Raw genomic sequence first — 12,899 nt, 5'->3', positions numbered from 1 at the left:
CCATTTTGGGCGGACTATTTGAACGTTCTAAACTGCTGCTCGCTGATTGGCTGGAGGAGACGTCAATTACAGGAGGATGGTCTCATGTTACAGAAGGGCTGTGTTTCGATTCTAACGGCATTTATCTACGATATGATGATTAATTATCGATATAAAGTACAAAATCATAACAAAAGTGGTAGAAATAAAGTCAAAGCGAAACAAAAACATTGGTCAAATGGCTTTATTTTGTACCGCTGACGCCAAAAGGAGGGGATTTCTATTCTCGAACCCCGGTTTTTGATTGGTTGCTGCCCCGTGACGTAGTATGTGGGCGTGAGCGTTGTGAACATCAACAAAAGAGAAGAAGAGAAAGGAAAAAGAAGAGAAGACGAGAAGGACTTAAGAAGACAACAGATATGTGGATTTAATTTGCAACAACAGGTAGAGTAAACATTTAAAATATCTTTATAATTTATGTTTATTTAGCACAAACTACCGGGACTACTACGACTTACATTTGTCTTTTTTCTTGTTAACATAGAAAAGAAAGGGAAAAGTGAACGGTCGACAATAGGATCTTAATTTAGCTATATATTATTAGTTTTCAAAGATAATAATCTCTTTTTGTTCTGCAAATATCAAACCATCGCACAATTTTGACAGGAACGTGATATGATTATGTATTGTTTTCTATTTACAGTCTATATAATGGCATTTACAGCACAGTTTCTCTTTTTTGTTCATTTTTATTAAGTGGATTTACGGTTAAAATTGCTATTTTACACTCGTTTTCACGTTTTATTTCCTTCCTACAGTCGAGGATGTTTTTCCTGTTAGTCTGTTGTTGTTTGTATCCCCTGAATTCATCTCCTGTCCAAAATTTAAACACGATTATTCTCACAACTAGCGACCACCAGAATCACAGTTTGATCGGTTCAACACATTAAAAACCACTGCGATCGATAAAATATTGTTTTTTTAATCGTTGATTGTGTTAAAAGATGTAGTTTAATGGAGCTTTTAAGGTTTGAGGAATGAAAAGCAGCAGCCCCTCCCCCGCTCCGACCGGAGGATTTAAACGTTAGCTAGCTGCGGCTATCGTTAGCGCCCTCGCTTATCATCAACTATTATCGATTAAAACAACCATTTCCGGCCGTGTGGGTTATGTTTTTGTGTTTTTTCGGTTGTCTGTGGGCAGATAATAGCTTAGGAAGGCAGTTGTTTTTCGGTCAGAGGACGGGGAAGGCGTCTGCCGGAGGAAACCTGACACCGGAGCCCAGCTGAGGGAAGTGGGCTGGGCTCCGAGCTGTGACCCCTGACTGAGCTAATGTAGGCCAACATATACAGTAACGTTATGGTAATAATACAGAGCCAGGGTTCACCAAACATGGAGAAACGATGCACTTTTAACAGCTGCACAGATTAGAAAACAATAGATTTAAAAACGAAACAAAACAATGGCCAAAATACCAAAATTGCATTGAAAACAGTCGTGTTTAAGCCTTTAAAACCTGAGCAAACTGGTTTGATTTCTTCCAAAAATATGGAAAAAAGGCAATGAGTAATGAAAGAGGAAACGACCCAAATACTAGCAAGTCTAACGCACAAGAAAAGTACCTGAAAATTGCTAATAAACCTTTTAAAACCTGAGCAAATTGGTTTGATTTCTCTTTGCAAAAACATAAAACATGGGAGGTAACAAGCAAATTAACAAGACAAAAGTAACAAAAATACTCAAATGCACATAAAAAATGCAAAAAGACCATTAAAACTTATGTTTTGTATTGTTTTATATCGTTTTCTTCTCTCCAAATGTCTTTTTGTGTCAAAATGTCATTTTAATGTGTATTTTCAGAAACTTTGTTGTAGTATTAATTGTATATATTTTGTTTGTAACATAATTTCAAATTCACAAGTATTTTGTGTAATTACATAGAAGGTGGAAGCAGACATGCAACACGTTTTTATAAATACTCCAATGACTGATCGATTTATCAGAATTGTCCTCGATACAGTTTCTCTCAATTAATTAAAATGTAATAACGTACAAAAGTATTTTTGTTCTGCAGAAAATAACAAAAATATCAGGAGCGTTACTGAACTACAAACCGATAAGATTAATATAGTACTTCAGACTGATCAGAGAACTTTCTGACCTGTATAATAATAGTGATTTATGTAACACTTATCTAAACACGGCAATAAAGTCACAAAGTCTGAAAATAAAACAATGAAAAATACATAACGAACAAAAACGTCAAAAGAAAACAAAAGGTACAAATCAGGCATAAAAGGGAAAAGCTTTCCATTAAAAAGACATTTAAAGCAATGATTTTAACAGGGTGGTGTGTGATAAATACTCGTTTGGCTGATTTTGGGTGCTTTTGTGTTTTGCAGTGAAAAAACTGTGGTAAAAACAAAAGATCACTTCCTGAAGTGAGACATGGATGCCTACAAGCTGATGAAGGAGCTGAGGGTGAATTATGAGCAGGAGGCTCATTATCTCCCCAAAGAGACCGGACTGAAGTTCATCGAAACCACAGCCGAGGTGAGCATTTCGACAAACGCCGATCGTGACTCAGTATTGTCATTAAATGGGAAGTATTCTGAATATTACCTAAATTTAGAAGCTCGAGTTTTACTGTAATTTCACATCAATCAAAGTTTATAAATGTAAGAAATAAAGATAAAAATCAGTTATTTCCCAAATCTGAGCTGCTTTTCTAGAAGGCCTCGAGACTTTTTTGCCTAAATAAAAAGGCATCACCGGTAACGACAGATCTTTGTTTTCCAGGACGACAGCCGGATCTCGGCCAAGTGCAGAGACGCCAAAGTGGAGGACCTGTGGAGTCTGACCAGCTTCTTCGGTTACAGCACGCAGACCTTCGTCCTGGCTGTGAACCTGCTGGACAGATTCCTCGCCATGATCAGGGTACGAGACGCTCGCGCCCGAAAGGAGCTGACAGAAGATACTTTAGCTTTGTTTTTTAACAGCAGGGTTCCTGCAGATTCAGGCAAATTAAACGCTTCTCTGGATTAGATTTAAGACCACTTTTACAAAAACAAAAACCGAAAGGAAGAAAAATAAAATGTAATAAACACAAACAATGACAAACTTTTTTTTTACATAGATTTAAGAGTAATTTTGCTTAAATGTTTGTTGTAACATAAAACATTTTTGGTCCAGTGAAAAAGTCAGATCTGGTTGAATTTGGAAATAACTGTGTTTTATAGGTAATAATATGTGAAATTCCACTGCTGCAATTCACACCGTGAAGAGTTGAAGAAGATGGGAAAGAAAAAGGGAAAATATTTTAACATTTATTGAGATTTTACGATGCAACGGCAGAAAAAAAGAAGGTCCAATCTCCCGTGTCTTTGCATTTTAAGACTTTTGTGAGGTTGATTTAAGACTTTAAACCAGTCAGAGCCTTTTTTAGGTGAATGAATCGGGTCATGTGACATTTTGGCTGCACTGAGGGTTTGGAAAAGCCTGAAACTTGTTCAGTATCATTTTATCAGCAGATTTAGAAGTAAACAAGTCAATGACAAAGATAAGATCTGGTTGATACCTCCTACTTCCTTACTGAGCTCATTACCGAATGTAAAATGATTTTGTTGCTGGTGTAAATAAATTAACGGTTTGTTACTCACCTGTCGTCCCCCTCAGATCCAGCAGAAGCACCTGTCCTGCGTCAGCGTCGCCTGCCTCCACATGGCGGCCAAAGTGACGGAGGAGGAGTGCAACCTGACGCCCACCGACGAGCTCATCCGCATCGGACAGTGCCGGTTCACCGTGTCCGACCTCTGCCGCATGGAGAAGATCGTCGCCGAGAAGCTCGACTTCAAGTCCAAAGCCATCACTGCCTTAACCTTCCTGGAGCTGTACCACCAGATCACACTGTCACACCTAACGGACAGGTGAGCCACCGCGCGACGTCACGCATTTTCAACCTCGACCCTTTTTTACTGTGTTTTTTTTAAAATTGGTCCAGTGAGGAGTGAAACAGGCAGCAGTGTGACGGTAATGGACATCTGTGCCAATTTACGTCCAATAAAGTGCACGTTTCTGCCACAGGATCCCAACAGAGACCGACCTTTGAAACAGGCAATGAGCAACATACGAAGAAATGACCCAAACATTGCAATAAAAACAAATTAAAAGCATATAATGGGAACGTTAACCAAAAATAAAGAAATGACCTGGAAAAAAGCGCATAAAGAATTATTAAAATTCTCAAAAATGATGGTAAATATCCTGAAATCAAGTTTTTATATTTGTCAGTCTCAGTTCATTTCACGAAAATCTACCTGCAGAGACCCGAAACGTGCTGCACACGGATAATAGAGTCAACTTCAATCTTCAGCTGCATTAAGCTTTCTGAATGAGCAGATTTACAGCGTGTACCGGCACATTCAGGATGTGTTTTTCAACGGCAACAAAAGCTTCCAGAGTTCAGATCCGCGTGTGAACTCTGAGATTTTCCCATGATTCCATTGGCCGAGCGTCTCCGCGCCACCGTTTGTTTGCGACGGAGCTCGAAGTAGGGCAGCAGCCGGCTATCAGCGTCTGACTGAAGTGCAGCGATAAGATTTGTTGTCAACTGGCACCAACATGTCACACTTGCACAACCCGACAGCGCTGATGTGTTTGATATGTGTCGCTGCATTTTGGTTCAAAACTCTGCACGTACACCTGAAATCTGGTTTTAGGGAACTCACGGTCATGGGAAACTTGAAAAAGTCCTGCAATTTCACAACCGCTTTTTCCAGGTCCACATCCTGGTGTATGTGTGAAAAACAGCAGGCAACTTTCACAAGAATAATCAATGGAGCCTTGAAAAGTCATGGAAAAGTTTTGACAATAAAAATGTGAGACAACACAAGGATTTTTGCAAACTTTTCAGGGTTTGTAGCATCGAAATGGTCTTAAAAACTTACGTAAACCTTTAAATTCTTATTTTTTTCTGTTTATTCTGAGTTCAAGTCAACTCTGTCTGTCTGAGGAAACATATTTGACCTGAACACACACCTGAACCTGACCGTGTGTGTGTGTGTGTGAGAACAGGAAGCAGACGCTGAGCCTGGAGAAGCTGGAGGCTCAACTCAAAGCCTGTCTGTGCAGGATCTCCTTCTCTAAAGCAAAGGTAGGCATTCACCGCAGGGCGGGTCAAAGGTCGGGCGAGATTACTGCCGCCGAGCTCTGAGATGCTCAAAAATGAGTCTTTTAAGTTAGAAGGTTCCCACGATCATGGAAAACCTGGGAAAGTTATTGAAAGTTTCGGAAAAGTCATAAAATTTAGTTGTGTGCACTGAAATTGTTACAGTAATTTTCACATAAAGTAACCAAACTGCAAATGTATTTTCTGTAGCTGTCGACGTAACGTCGCTCAGATGTGCTTCGATGTGTATTTCGGCGTCAACTAAAAAGTCTCAAAAGGCATTCAATTCAATCATCTAAAATTAAGACCTTAAATGGCATTAAAATGTCTTAAATAAATTGTTCAAAACTCTAAAAATATTTAGACATTGGAGGTGGGATTTTAATTCTCTTTTTTTCTGACGTTGCATTGAAAAAGCCAAAAATAAATAAAGTAAAAATAAATAAATAAATAATAATTTACAAAATTACTCTTGAAATAACATCACCAAATAGTCATGTTTTTTTACAAAAACATTTTTTTAAAAAAGTAATAAAATATATAATATGTAAGTATTATGTGTCCTTGAAAAATCATGAAAAAGTTTAAATTTAAAAAAATGAACACGTGTCGGAGTCCTTCATGTTGCTTGTTAGTTGACAACAGCTCAGAAACGCTGCTGTTTAACACGTTTCTCTAAACATGTTTTTTCTGTCCGTCCATGCAGCCGTCCGTGTTAGCCCTCTCCCTCCTGCGGCAGGAGATCGAGGCCGTTCAGTCGGAGGACATGCTGGAGATAACCTTTCACATCCAGAGACACCTGAAGGTAAACACGCTCGCCGTTCTTACACAACTCACCCGGGGAGGGGAGCGTAAACACCTGCGGGAATCAATGAAACGGGAAAAAATGCTGTTTGCTTTTCCACGCAGAGGCAGCAGCAACAACAGCAGCAAAGTTAATTTACAGCCTGCAGCGTTTTTCCTCAAAGGCGAGTCTCCAGTTTCTGGCTGACTAAAGGGGACGTGAACGCAACGCAGAATTATGTGTCATCATGTTGTGAATGGCAGCAGGATTTCGGGAGCGAGGGGGGGGTGTCTGTTTATTCTTGGCCCGGCTCTGGTCTGCAACATTTTCGTGTCGCCGGCTGCTGTTATGTAAGCGGCTGTCTTGTGTTGTGACGGCTTGACTCAACACGTTGAAGGAAGTGAGGCTTTTAAAGGCTCGCAGTCGCGGTGGGATTTCTGGGAACGGCTAAATGAGAGTCAAAACAGGAATTTTTTAGGCTTTTCCAGCCATATTTCCCTAATTAACTCAAATAAAACGGGTTGGTTTTTCTCTAAAAATTCCTGCCATATTTATATGTGGTAATAATCCAACAGTAATTTAAGTTTCTAGCTGCAATAACTGAGGTTATTTTTTTGTGATAAAAAAAAAACCCAAAACATCCCTTCTAAATCTGCAGGCCCATGCAAAAAAATTTGAAGAAAAACAATTTTTTTTAAAGAAATAAACAAATAAATATCACAAGAAATTTAAGAAAAAAAGCCCAAATGTTTTTCTTTTAAAACTGGCAAAAAATGTTGAAGAATTTTAAAAAATATATTTTCACTTTAAATACAAAATATAGCCATTTAAAGTTGAACGCTCCTGTCCTAAAACCAAAAAAAAAACATAAATATGGAACAGTCCCGAAGTTATTTTTAAATATTCAGTTGTAATTCTGTTGAATTATTTTTTTAATAATATATATTTAGAAAAAAATGGTGTAATACAATAATGAAAAAGTACTGATAAGGAAACAAACCCTGATTTAAAATAATGGAACTGCAGCTTTTTATTATGAATTTGAAAAATGAGTCGAGTGTTTTCACCCTAAACTGTGTTTAGGGATCATTTCAGGTCCCGGTATGTTTGCTCGCCCCTCACATTACAAACTCTTTAAGGTTCTCGTGTTACGTGAACGTTACGTGACCAACCGATTAGGTTTCAGCACAAACCTGCAGGAGCAGTTCTAACCTGGTTTCTCTAAACCTCCTGACCTGAAAAAGAAACCAGGTTACCGTTTACAGGAACATACTGTTAAGTAAGTTAAGTACGTTAACGCGCTGAGCGGGGCCGAGGGCCAAACTGCTAAACTCAACTCCTGCGTTTGGTTTCAGATTTCAGACGGCGAGCTGCTGCTGTGGAGCGAGCGCGTGGCTCTGTGTCTGTCCGACTACGCCTCCCCCGAGTGCAGCAAGCCCAATCACAGGAAGCTGCAGTGGATCGTGTCACGGAGGACCGCTCAGAACCTGCACAGCTACCGCACCGTCCCCGAGCTGCCCACCATCCCAGAGGGCTGCTGGGATGAGAGCGAGAGGTCAGAGTCCAAAACACACCTGAGCAACATGTCAGAGTCCAAAACACACCTGAGCAACATGTCAGAGTCCAAAACACACCTGAGCAACATGTCAGAGCTACAAACACACCTGAGCAACATGTCAGAGTCCAAACACACCTGAGCAACATGTCAGAGTCCAAACACACCTGAGCAACATGTCAGAGTCCAAAACACACCTGAGCAACATGTCGGAGTCCAAAACACACCTGAGCAACATGTCAGAGTCCAAAACACACCTGAGCAACATGTCAGAGCTACAAACACACCTGAGCAACATGTCAGAGTCCAAACACACCTGAGAAACATGTCAGAGTCCAAAACACACCTGAGAAACATGTCAGAGTCCAAAACACACCTGAGCAACATGTCAGAGCTACAAACACACCTGAGCAACATGTCAGAGTCCAAACACACCTGAGCAACATGTCAGAGCTACAAACACACCTGAGCAACATGTCAGAGTCCAAAACACACCTGAGCAACATGTCAGAGCTACAAACACACCTGAGCAACATGTCAGAGTCCAAAACACACCTGAGCAACATGTCAGAGTCCAAAACACACCTGAGCAACATGTCAGAGTCCAAAACACACCTGAGCAACATGTCAGAGCTACAAACACACCTGAGCAACATGTCAGAGTCCAAAACACACCTGAGCAACATGTCAGAGCTACAAACACACCTGAGCAACATGTCAGAGTCCAAAACACACCTGAGCAACATGTCAGAGCTACAAACACACCTGAGCAACATGTCAGAGTCCAAAACACACCTGAGCAACATGTCAGAGTCCAAAACACACCTGAGCAACATGTCAGAGTCCAAAACACACCTGAGCAACATGTCAGAGCTACAAACACACCTGAGCAACATGTCAGAGTCCAAAACACACCTGAGCAACATGTCAGAGCTACAAACACACCTGAGCAACATGTCAGAGTCCAAAACACACCTGAGCAACATGTCAGAGCTACAAACACACCTGAGCAACATGTCAGAGTCCAAAACACACCTGAGCAACATGTCAGAGTCCAAAACACACCTGAGCAACATGTCAGAGTCCAAAACACACCTGAGCAACATGTCAGAGCTACAAACACACCTGAGCAACATGTCAGAGTCCAAAACACACCTGAGCAACATGTCAGAGTCCAAAACACACCTGAGCAACATGTCAGAGTCCAAAACACACCTGAGCAACATGTCAGAGTCCAAAACACACCTGAGCAACATGTCAGAGTCCAAAACACACCTGAGCAACATGTCAGAGTCCAAAACACATCTGAGAAACATGTCAGAGTCCAAAACACACCTGAGCAACATGTCAGAGTCCAAACACACCTGAGCAACATGTCAGAGTCCAAACACACCTGAGCAACATGTCAGAGTCCAAAACACACACAGAAATGTTAGAAAATTATCAAAAAATAGAGAAAGTACATTTATGATGATTAAATATTCAAAATAATCACAATATAGATTTTTTTGGGCAATTTCCTTGTTTGTTTTTTTAATTTACTTTTTTCAGATTTTTTTTGTAAATTTTTGCTTTTTTTTGCTAATTTTTGGTCTTTTTTTGCCCCTAAAAAAATCAAGCTAATTTGCTCAGGATTTGAAGGGTTAACTGGCAGATTAAATGACTACAGTGTGTGTGTGTGTGTGTGTGTGTCTGCTGTAACCCTTCTCTTAGCAACCAGCTGTGCAGCAACACACAAGTTTCTGATGTGTTGCAATAACACGACACACACACACACACACACACACACACACACACCCCTCTGACTGTGTGAGCTTGTCAGGGCCTCTCATATCTCCCTGCACTGCATGATGGGAGGTGTGCGAGTCACTGGTCACGTCCCCCTGACAGACGTTTCCATGACATCACATGACGGCCCGCCTTTGTTTCATAAGGAACGTTCGGAGAACAGCGAGTAAAAGGACATAAAAGGAAGTGAAACTTTCAAACTTTCCCCAGCTGAGTCCCGTAAATAACCATCATTAACCCACGGAGCGCCAGAAAGCAGCCGAGCACCGAATCTTTGATTTAATATTAAATTCCACGCTTGAACTTTGGTCAGATGTTGACAGACAGTCAGCTGAGTCACACTTTAACTGTCACCATAACAACATGAGGTGAGGCGGCGACAGACGTCAGCAGATCGTCTGTTTCATCGTGCGTATAATCACAAAACTCTTTTATCCCTCTGACCTGAACATTAACAATTAAACAGATCCTCGGAGGGAAAAAACGCTTATTTTCACTGTAGTTGATCTATTTTTCCTCGTTTATACTTCAGTGCTGTTCTTTAATCATAGTTTCATTCATTTGTCTTTTTTAGTCCTTCAAACAGCAGAAATTATGAAAATTTCTATTGTGATTCATGACAGCAGCTCTGATGCTGGGCGTAGAAAAGTATATATATATAAATATAAAACAAAAAATGTAAGTAAAATATGTGCTATAACTTTTAATATGCACATCATTTGACACTTTTTAACTATTTTATTTTATTTTAATTTTAGGGACTGGTTGCTCTTACTGGCTGCGAGGATGTTTTTTGTGTTAATTAATTATTTATGATATTGTTTTGATCAACAGACAAAAAAATCTTTTAAAAAATAATATAAATATAAAAAATAATATAAATATATATATATATATATATATATATATATATATATATATATATACACACAATAGCATGTCATCGCAACACAAACAAAAAAATCTTTCTTGGAAAAATCAACGCTCACCCAGTATTTTGTCAGAAACTGAAGTGCTGGAGATGATTTTTTACCAACAGTGAAAAAAAACACACTCAAATCAAAAAATAAAATTAATTAAAACAATTAAAAATATATATAAAAAATAAATTCTATATTATTTATTAATGGTTGACTAGAACGAGAAATTCTTTGCTTGGAAAATGACTTTAACGGTTCCTGCAGTTTGTTAAAAAAGCACTAAATTCATTCATCTAAATTTAAGGCCTTTTGATTAAAATGTCTTAAATTCCTCTTTAAAGTCTCAATGTCCTCGTCCACTGAGACGATGAGGACTCAAGTGTCCATTACGTTTCCGATGCCTGTTTTACCACGTGTGAAACATTAGAAACGAACACATAACGAGCTTTTTTCTAAACTGACGGCGTCTCTTCCTCTGTGTCTCCGCAGCGAGGACTCCTGTGAGGACGTGATGAGTTCAGGCGAGGAGTCTCTCAGCAGCTCTCTGGGCAGCGACGCCGAGGGGCCTTACTTCCCCCTGCACCTCCGCCGCCAAAAACACCGCCAGCACCTCCACGTCTGACGCCTCCACCACGTGCCTCGCCGTCCCCGCCCCTCCCCCTCTGACCCCACGTCTTTAATTTATTGTTTAGTTCGCTCTGGTGCTGGCGGAGAGTCGCACGACTGGCAGCTGAGCGGCGCGGACTCCTCCGGGTAGATTTTAGCGCGTAGATGTGTTGGTGCGTGTCGAGACGTCACATTCCAGGATGTTAGATAACCTCGCCGCGGCGTCCGGTCTTTAAGGTGCTGGGCGAAATAGACGCCGCAAAAATTCTCAGTTCGGACCAGAAACGGTTCATGTTCTCGACAAATTTGCCAAATTTGGTATTTATTGATGGGAATGTTTTTTCTTTTCACTGTTATTAATGTGTGTTTATGAAGAGTGAGGAGGAGTTCTCGTGACGTACGGAAGCTGAGAGCGGATGCGGGCGTCGTTTTTTAGGATCGCCATCTCGGTGAAACTTTTTAAGACCTCAAGGTCCAGAAAGAGGTCAGTTATTCTGAGAAAATGACGCGCTGACGTCCCGATCACCACTGAACGGTCTATTTTCTGGATAACAGGGTTAAAATCTCACTTTTGGTTCTTGAGATAATTGATTTACATCGATTTAATCGATTTACATCGATTTAATCGATTTCCTGACAGAAAACTGTTATTCTCCTCTGGAGGAAAATTTTTGTCGTTATTATTTATGTGAACAGATCAACAGTCCGTTAAAATGTTATCTGTGATTGGAAAACATCTTCCACAAATACAAAAAAAAAAAGACACTATTTTGCAAACACACAAATAAAATATCAAAATATATTTAATTAATTCAGAAATAAATTAAAAACATTTCTGAATATCTTCTAGCATTTACAACTTTTGAACATTTTTTTGTAAATCTCAAATTTTCCGCGTGTGGATTTGTATTTTTAATATACTCTACATTTTTGTGTTACATTTTTAATTGAATATCTGTTTTATATATTTGCTTTTTTTTTTTTTGAAGATGTTTTCTATTTACAGATTTACATTTACAAACTGGTTGTTGATATAAAAAAATACAAAAAAAGATTTGCAAACTCTGAACTATTTTGCAAATATAAAACTGATCTGCAAATACACAACAAAGTCCACAAATAGCAAAAAATGAAAAACATTTTTGAATATCTTACTAACAATTTCTAATTTTTTAACAGGTATTCGTTAATGATTATGGATTTGTATTTTAAAGTCTTATTTTGTGATTTTTGGAACTTGTATTTGCAACATGTTTTATATTTGCAAAATATTTTTGTGCTTTTGCAAAAAATTTTTGTATTTCGTTTTTTGTAATTTTTGTAAAATTATTTTAAATGTACAGATTACACTGATTGTCGATCTGTTCGCAGAAATAATGCGAAATCTTTCGCCGTCTGCTCTCGTCTTCTGTGGTGAAGTTTTATTTGCACAGTTTTTCTTTTTGTTGTGTTGAATGAGCAGACTGGAGCTTTGAGTTTGTCTTTGGTGGAAAAACTGTTTGAAATTGTTCAGAGCTCGTGTTCAGTCACAGGGGAACGACGTCCCTCGCTCAAAGTTTTCCCTCCAATTTAACCCCCGCTGACCCTGCGGGGCGTTTAGTTAAAACGTTTAACGGGTGTATGTTTGTGGATGTGTGTATGTACGACTCTGGTTTAAAACTTAAAGTTGATCGTTTTAGGATGTAGCTCAAAAACAAAAAAGTCTTTGGTGTTTTGAATGCTGTACGGAACAAAAAAATGCTGACTGTGTGTTGGAAAAAAGTCTAAAAAATTTCAAAAATGTAAAAAAATGTGAATACAAAAACGTGTAAAACTGTAAATGATGTACAAAAAAAAATGTTAATAGTTCTTTGTAGATATTAAGTTATTTATTCTCTTTTTGTCACCTGTACTGAAAAAAAGTCTAAAATCTTATAAAAATTATTATTTTTAATCTGTTGTCTGTGGTTTTCTTCATGTTTTTAAACAGCTGCTTGGATTTATTCTCTAAATCAGAATTTAAGTGTTGCTGAATGAACCTGATGATGCAGATAAATCAACAGAAATTTAAAAGAAAAATACAAATTATTATAAATCATGATGCCTTTTCAGGCCATGGTGAC

The 12,899-nt window shown here is 38.9% G+C and overlaps 1 protein-coding gene across 1 annotated transcript; it reads left to right on the top strand.

Moving 5' to 3' along the window:
* Positions 1-286: 286 nt before the first annotated feature.
* On the top strand, positions 287-12,730 carry ccng2 (cyclin G2). The gene is made up of 8 exons (XM_088070810.1): positions 287-423; positions 2,380-2,530; positions 2,777-2,914; positions 3,653-3,903; positions 5,051-5,129; positions 5,851-5,949; positions 7,284-7,483; positions 10,681-12,730. Exons 2-8 carry the CDS (start codon positions 2,426-2,428, stop codon positions 10,811-10,813), a joined length of 1,005 nt encoding a protein of 334 aa, XP_087926936.1. The 5' UTR covers positions 287-423; positions 2,380-2,425; the 3' UTR covers positions 10,814-12,730.
* The last annotated feature ends 169 nt before the right edge of the window (positions 12,731-12,899 follow it).

Source organism: Plectropomus leopardus, chromosome 20 (assembly GCF_026936395.1).
Source record: "Plectropomus leopardus strain MGB_pleo_1.0 chromosome 20, ASM2693639v1, whole genome shotgun sequence".
Taxonomy (NCBI): Eukaryota; Metazoa; Chordata; class Actinopteri; order Perciformes; family Serranidae; genus Plectropomus; species Plectropomus leopardus.
Note: the sequence above shows the minus strand (reverse complement) of the source record. Positions and strands in the feature narration are given on the sequence as shown.

Excerpts from the sequence above, each read along its gene's own strand:
- ccng2 (XM_088070810.1), top strand. The coding sequence starts at position 2,426 with ATGGATGCCTACAAGCTGATGAAGGAGCTGAGGGTGAATTATGAGCAG. Across the intron at positions 2,531-2,776 it reads TCATCGAAACCACAGCCGAG|GACGACAGCCGGATCTCGGC; the intron begins GTGAGCATTTCG and ends TTTGTTTTCCAG. Across the intron at positions 7,484-10,680 it reads TGCTGGGATGAGAGCGAGAG|CGAGGACTCCTGTGAGGACG; the intron begins GTCAGAGTCCAA and ends GTGTCTCCGCAG.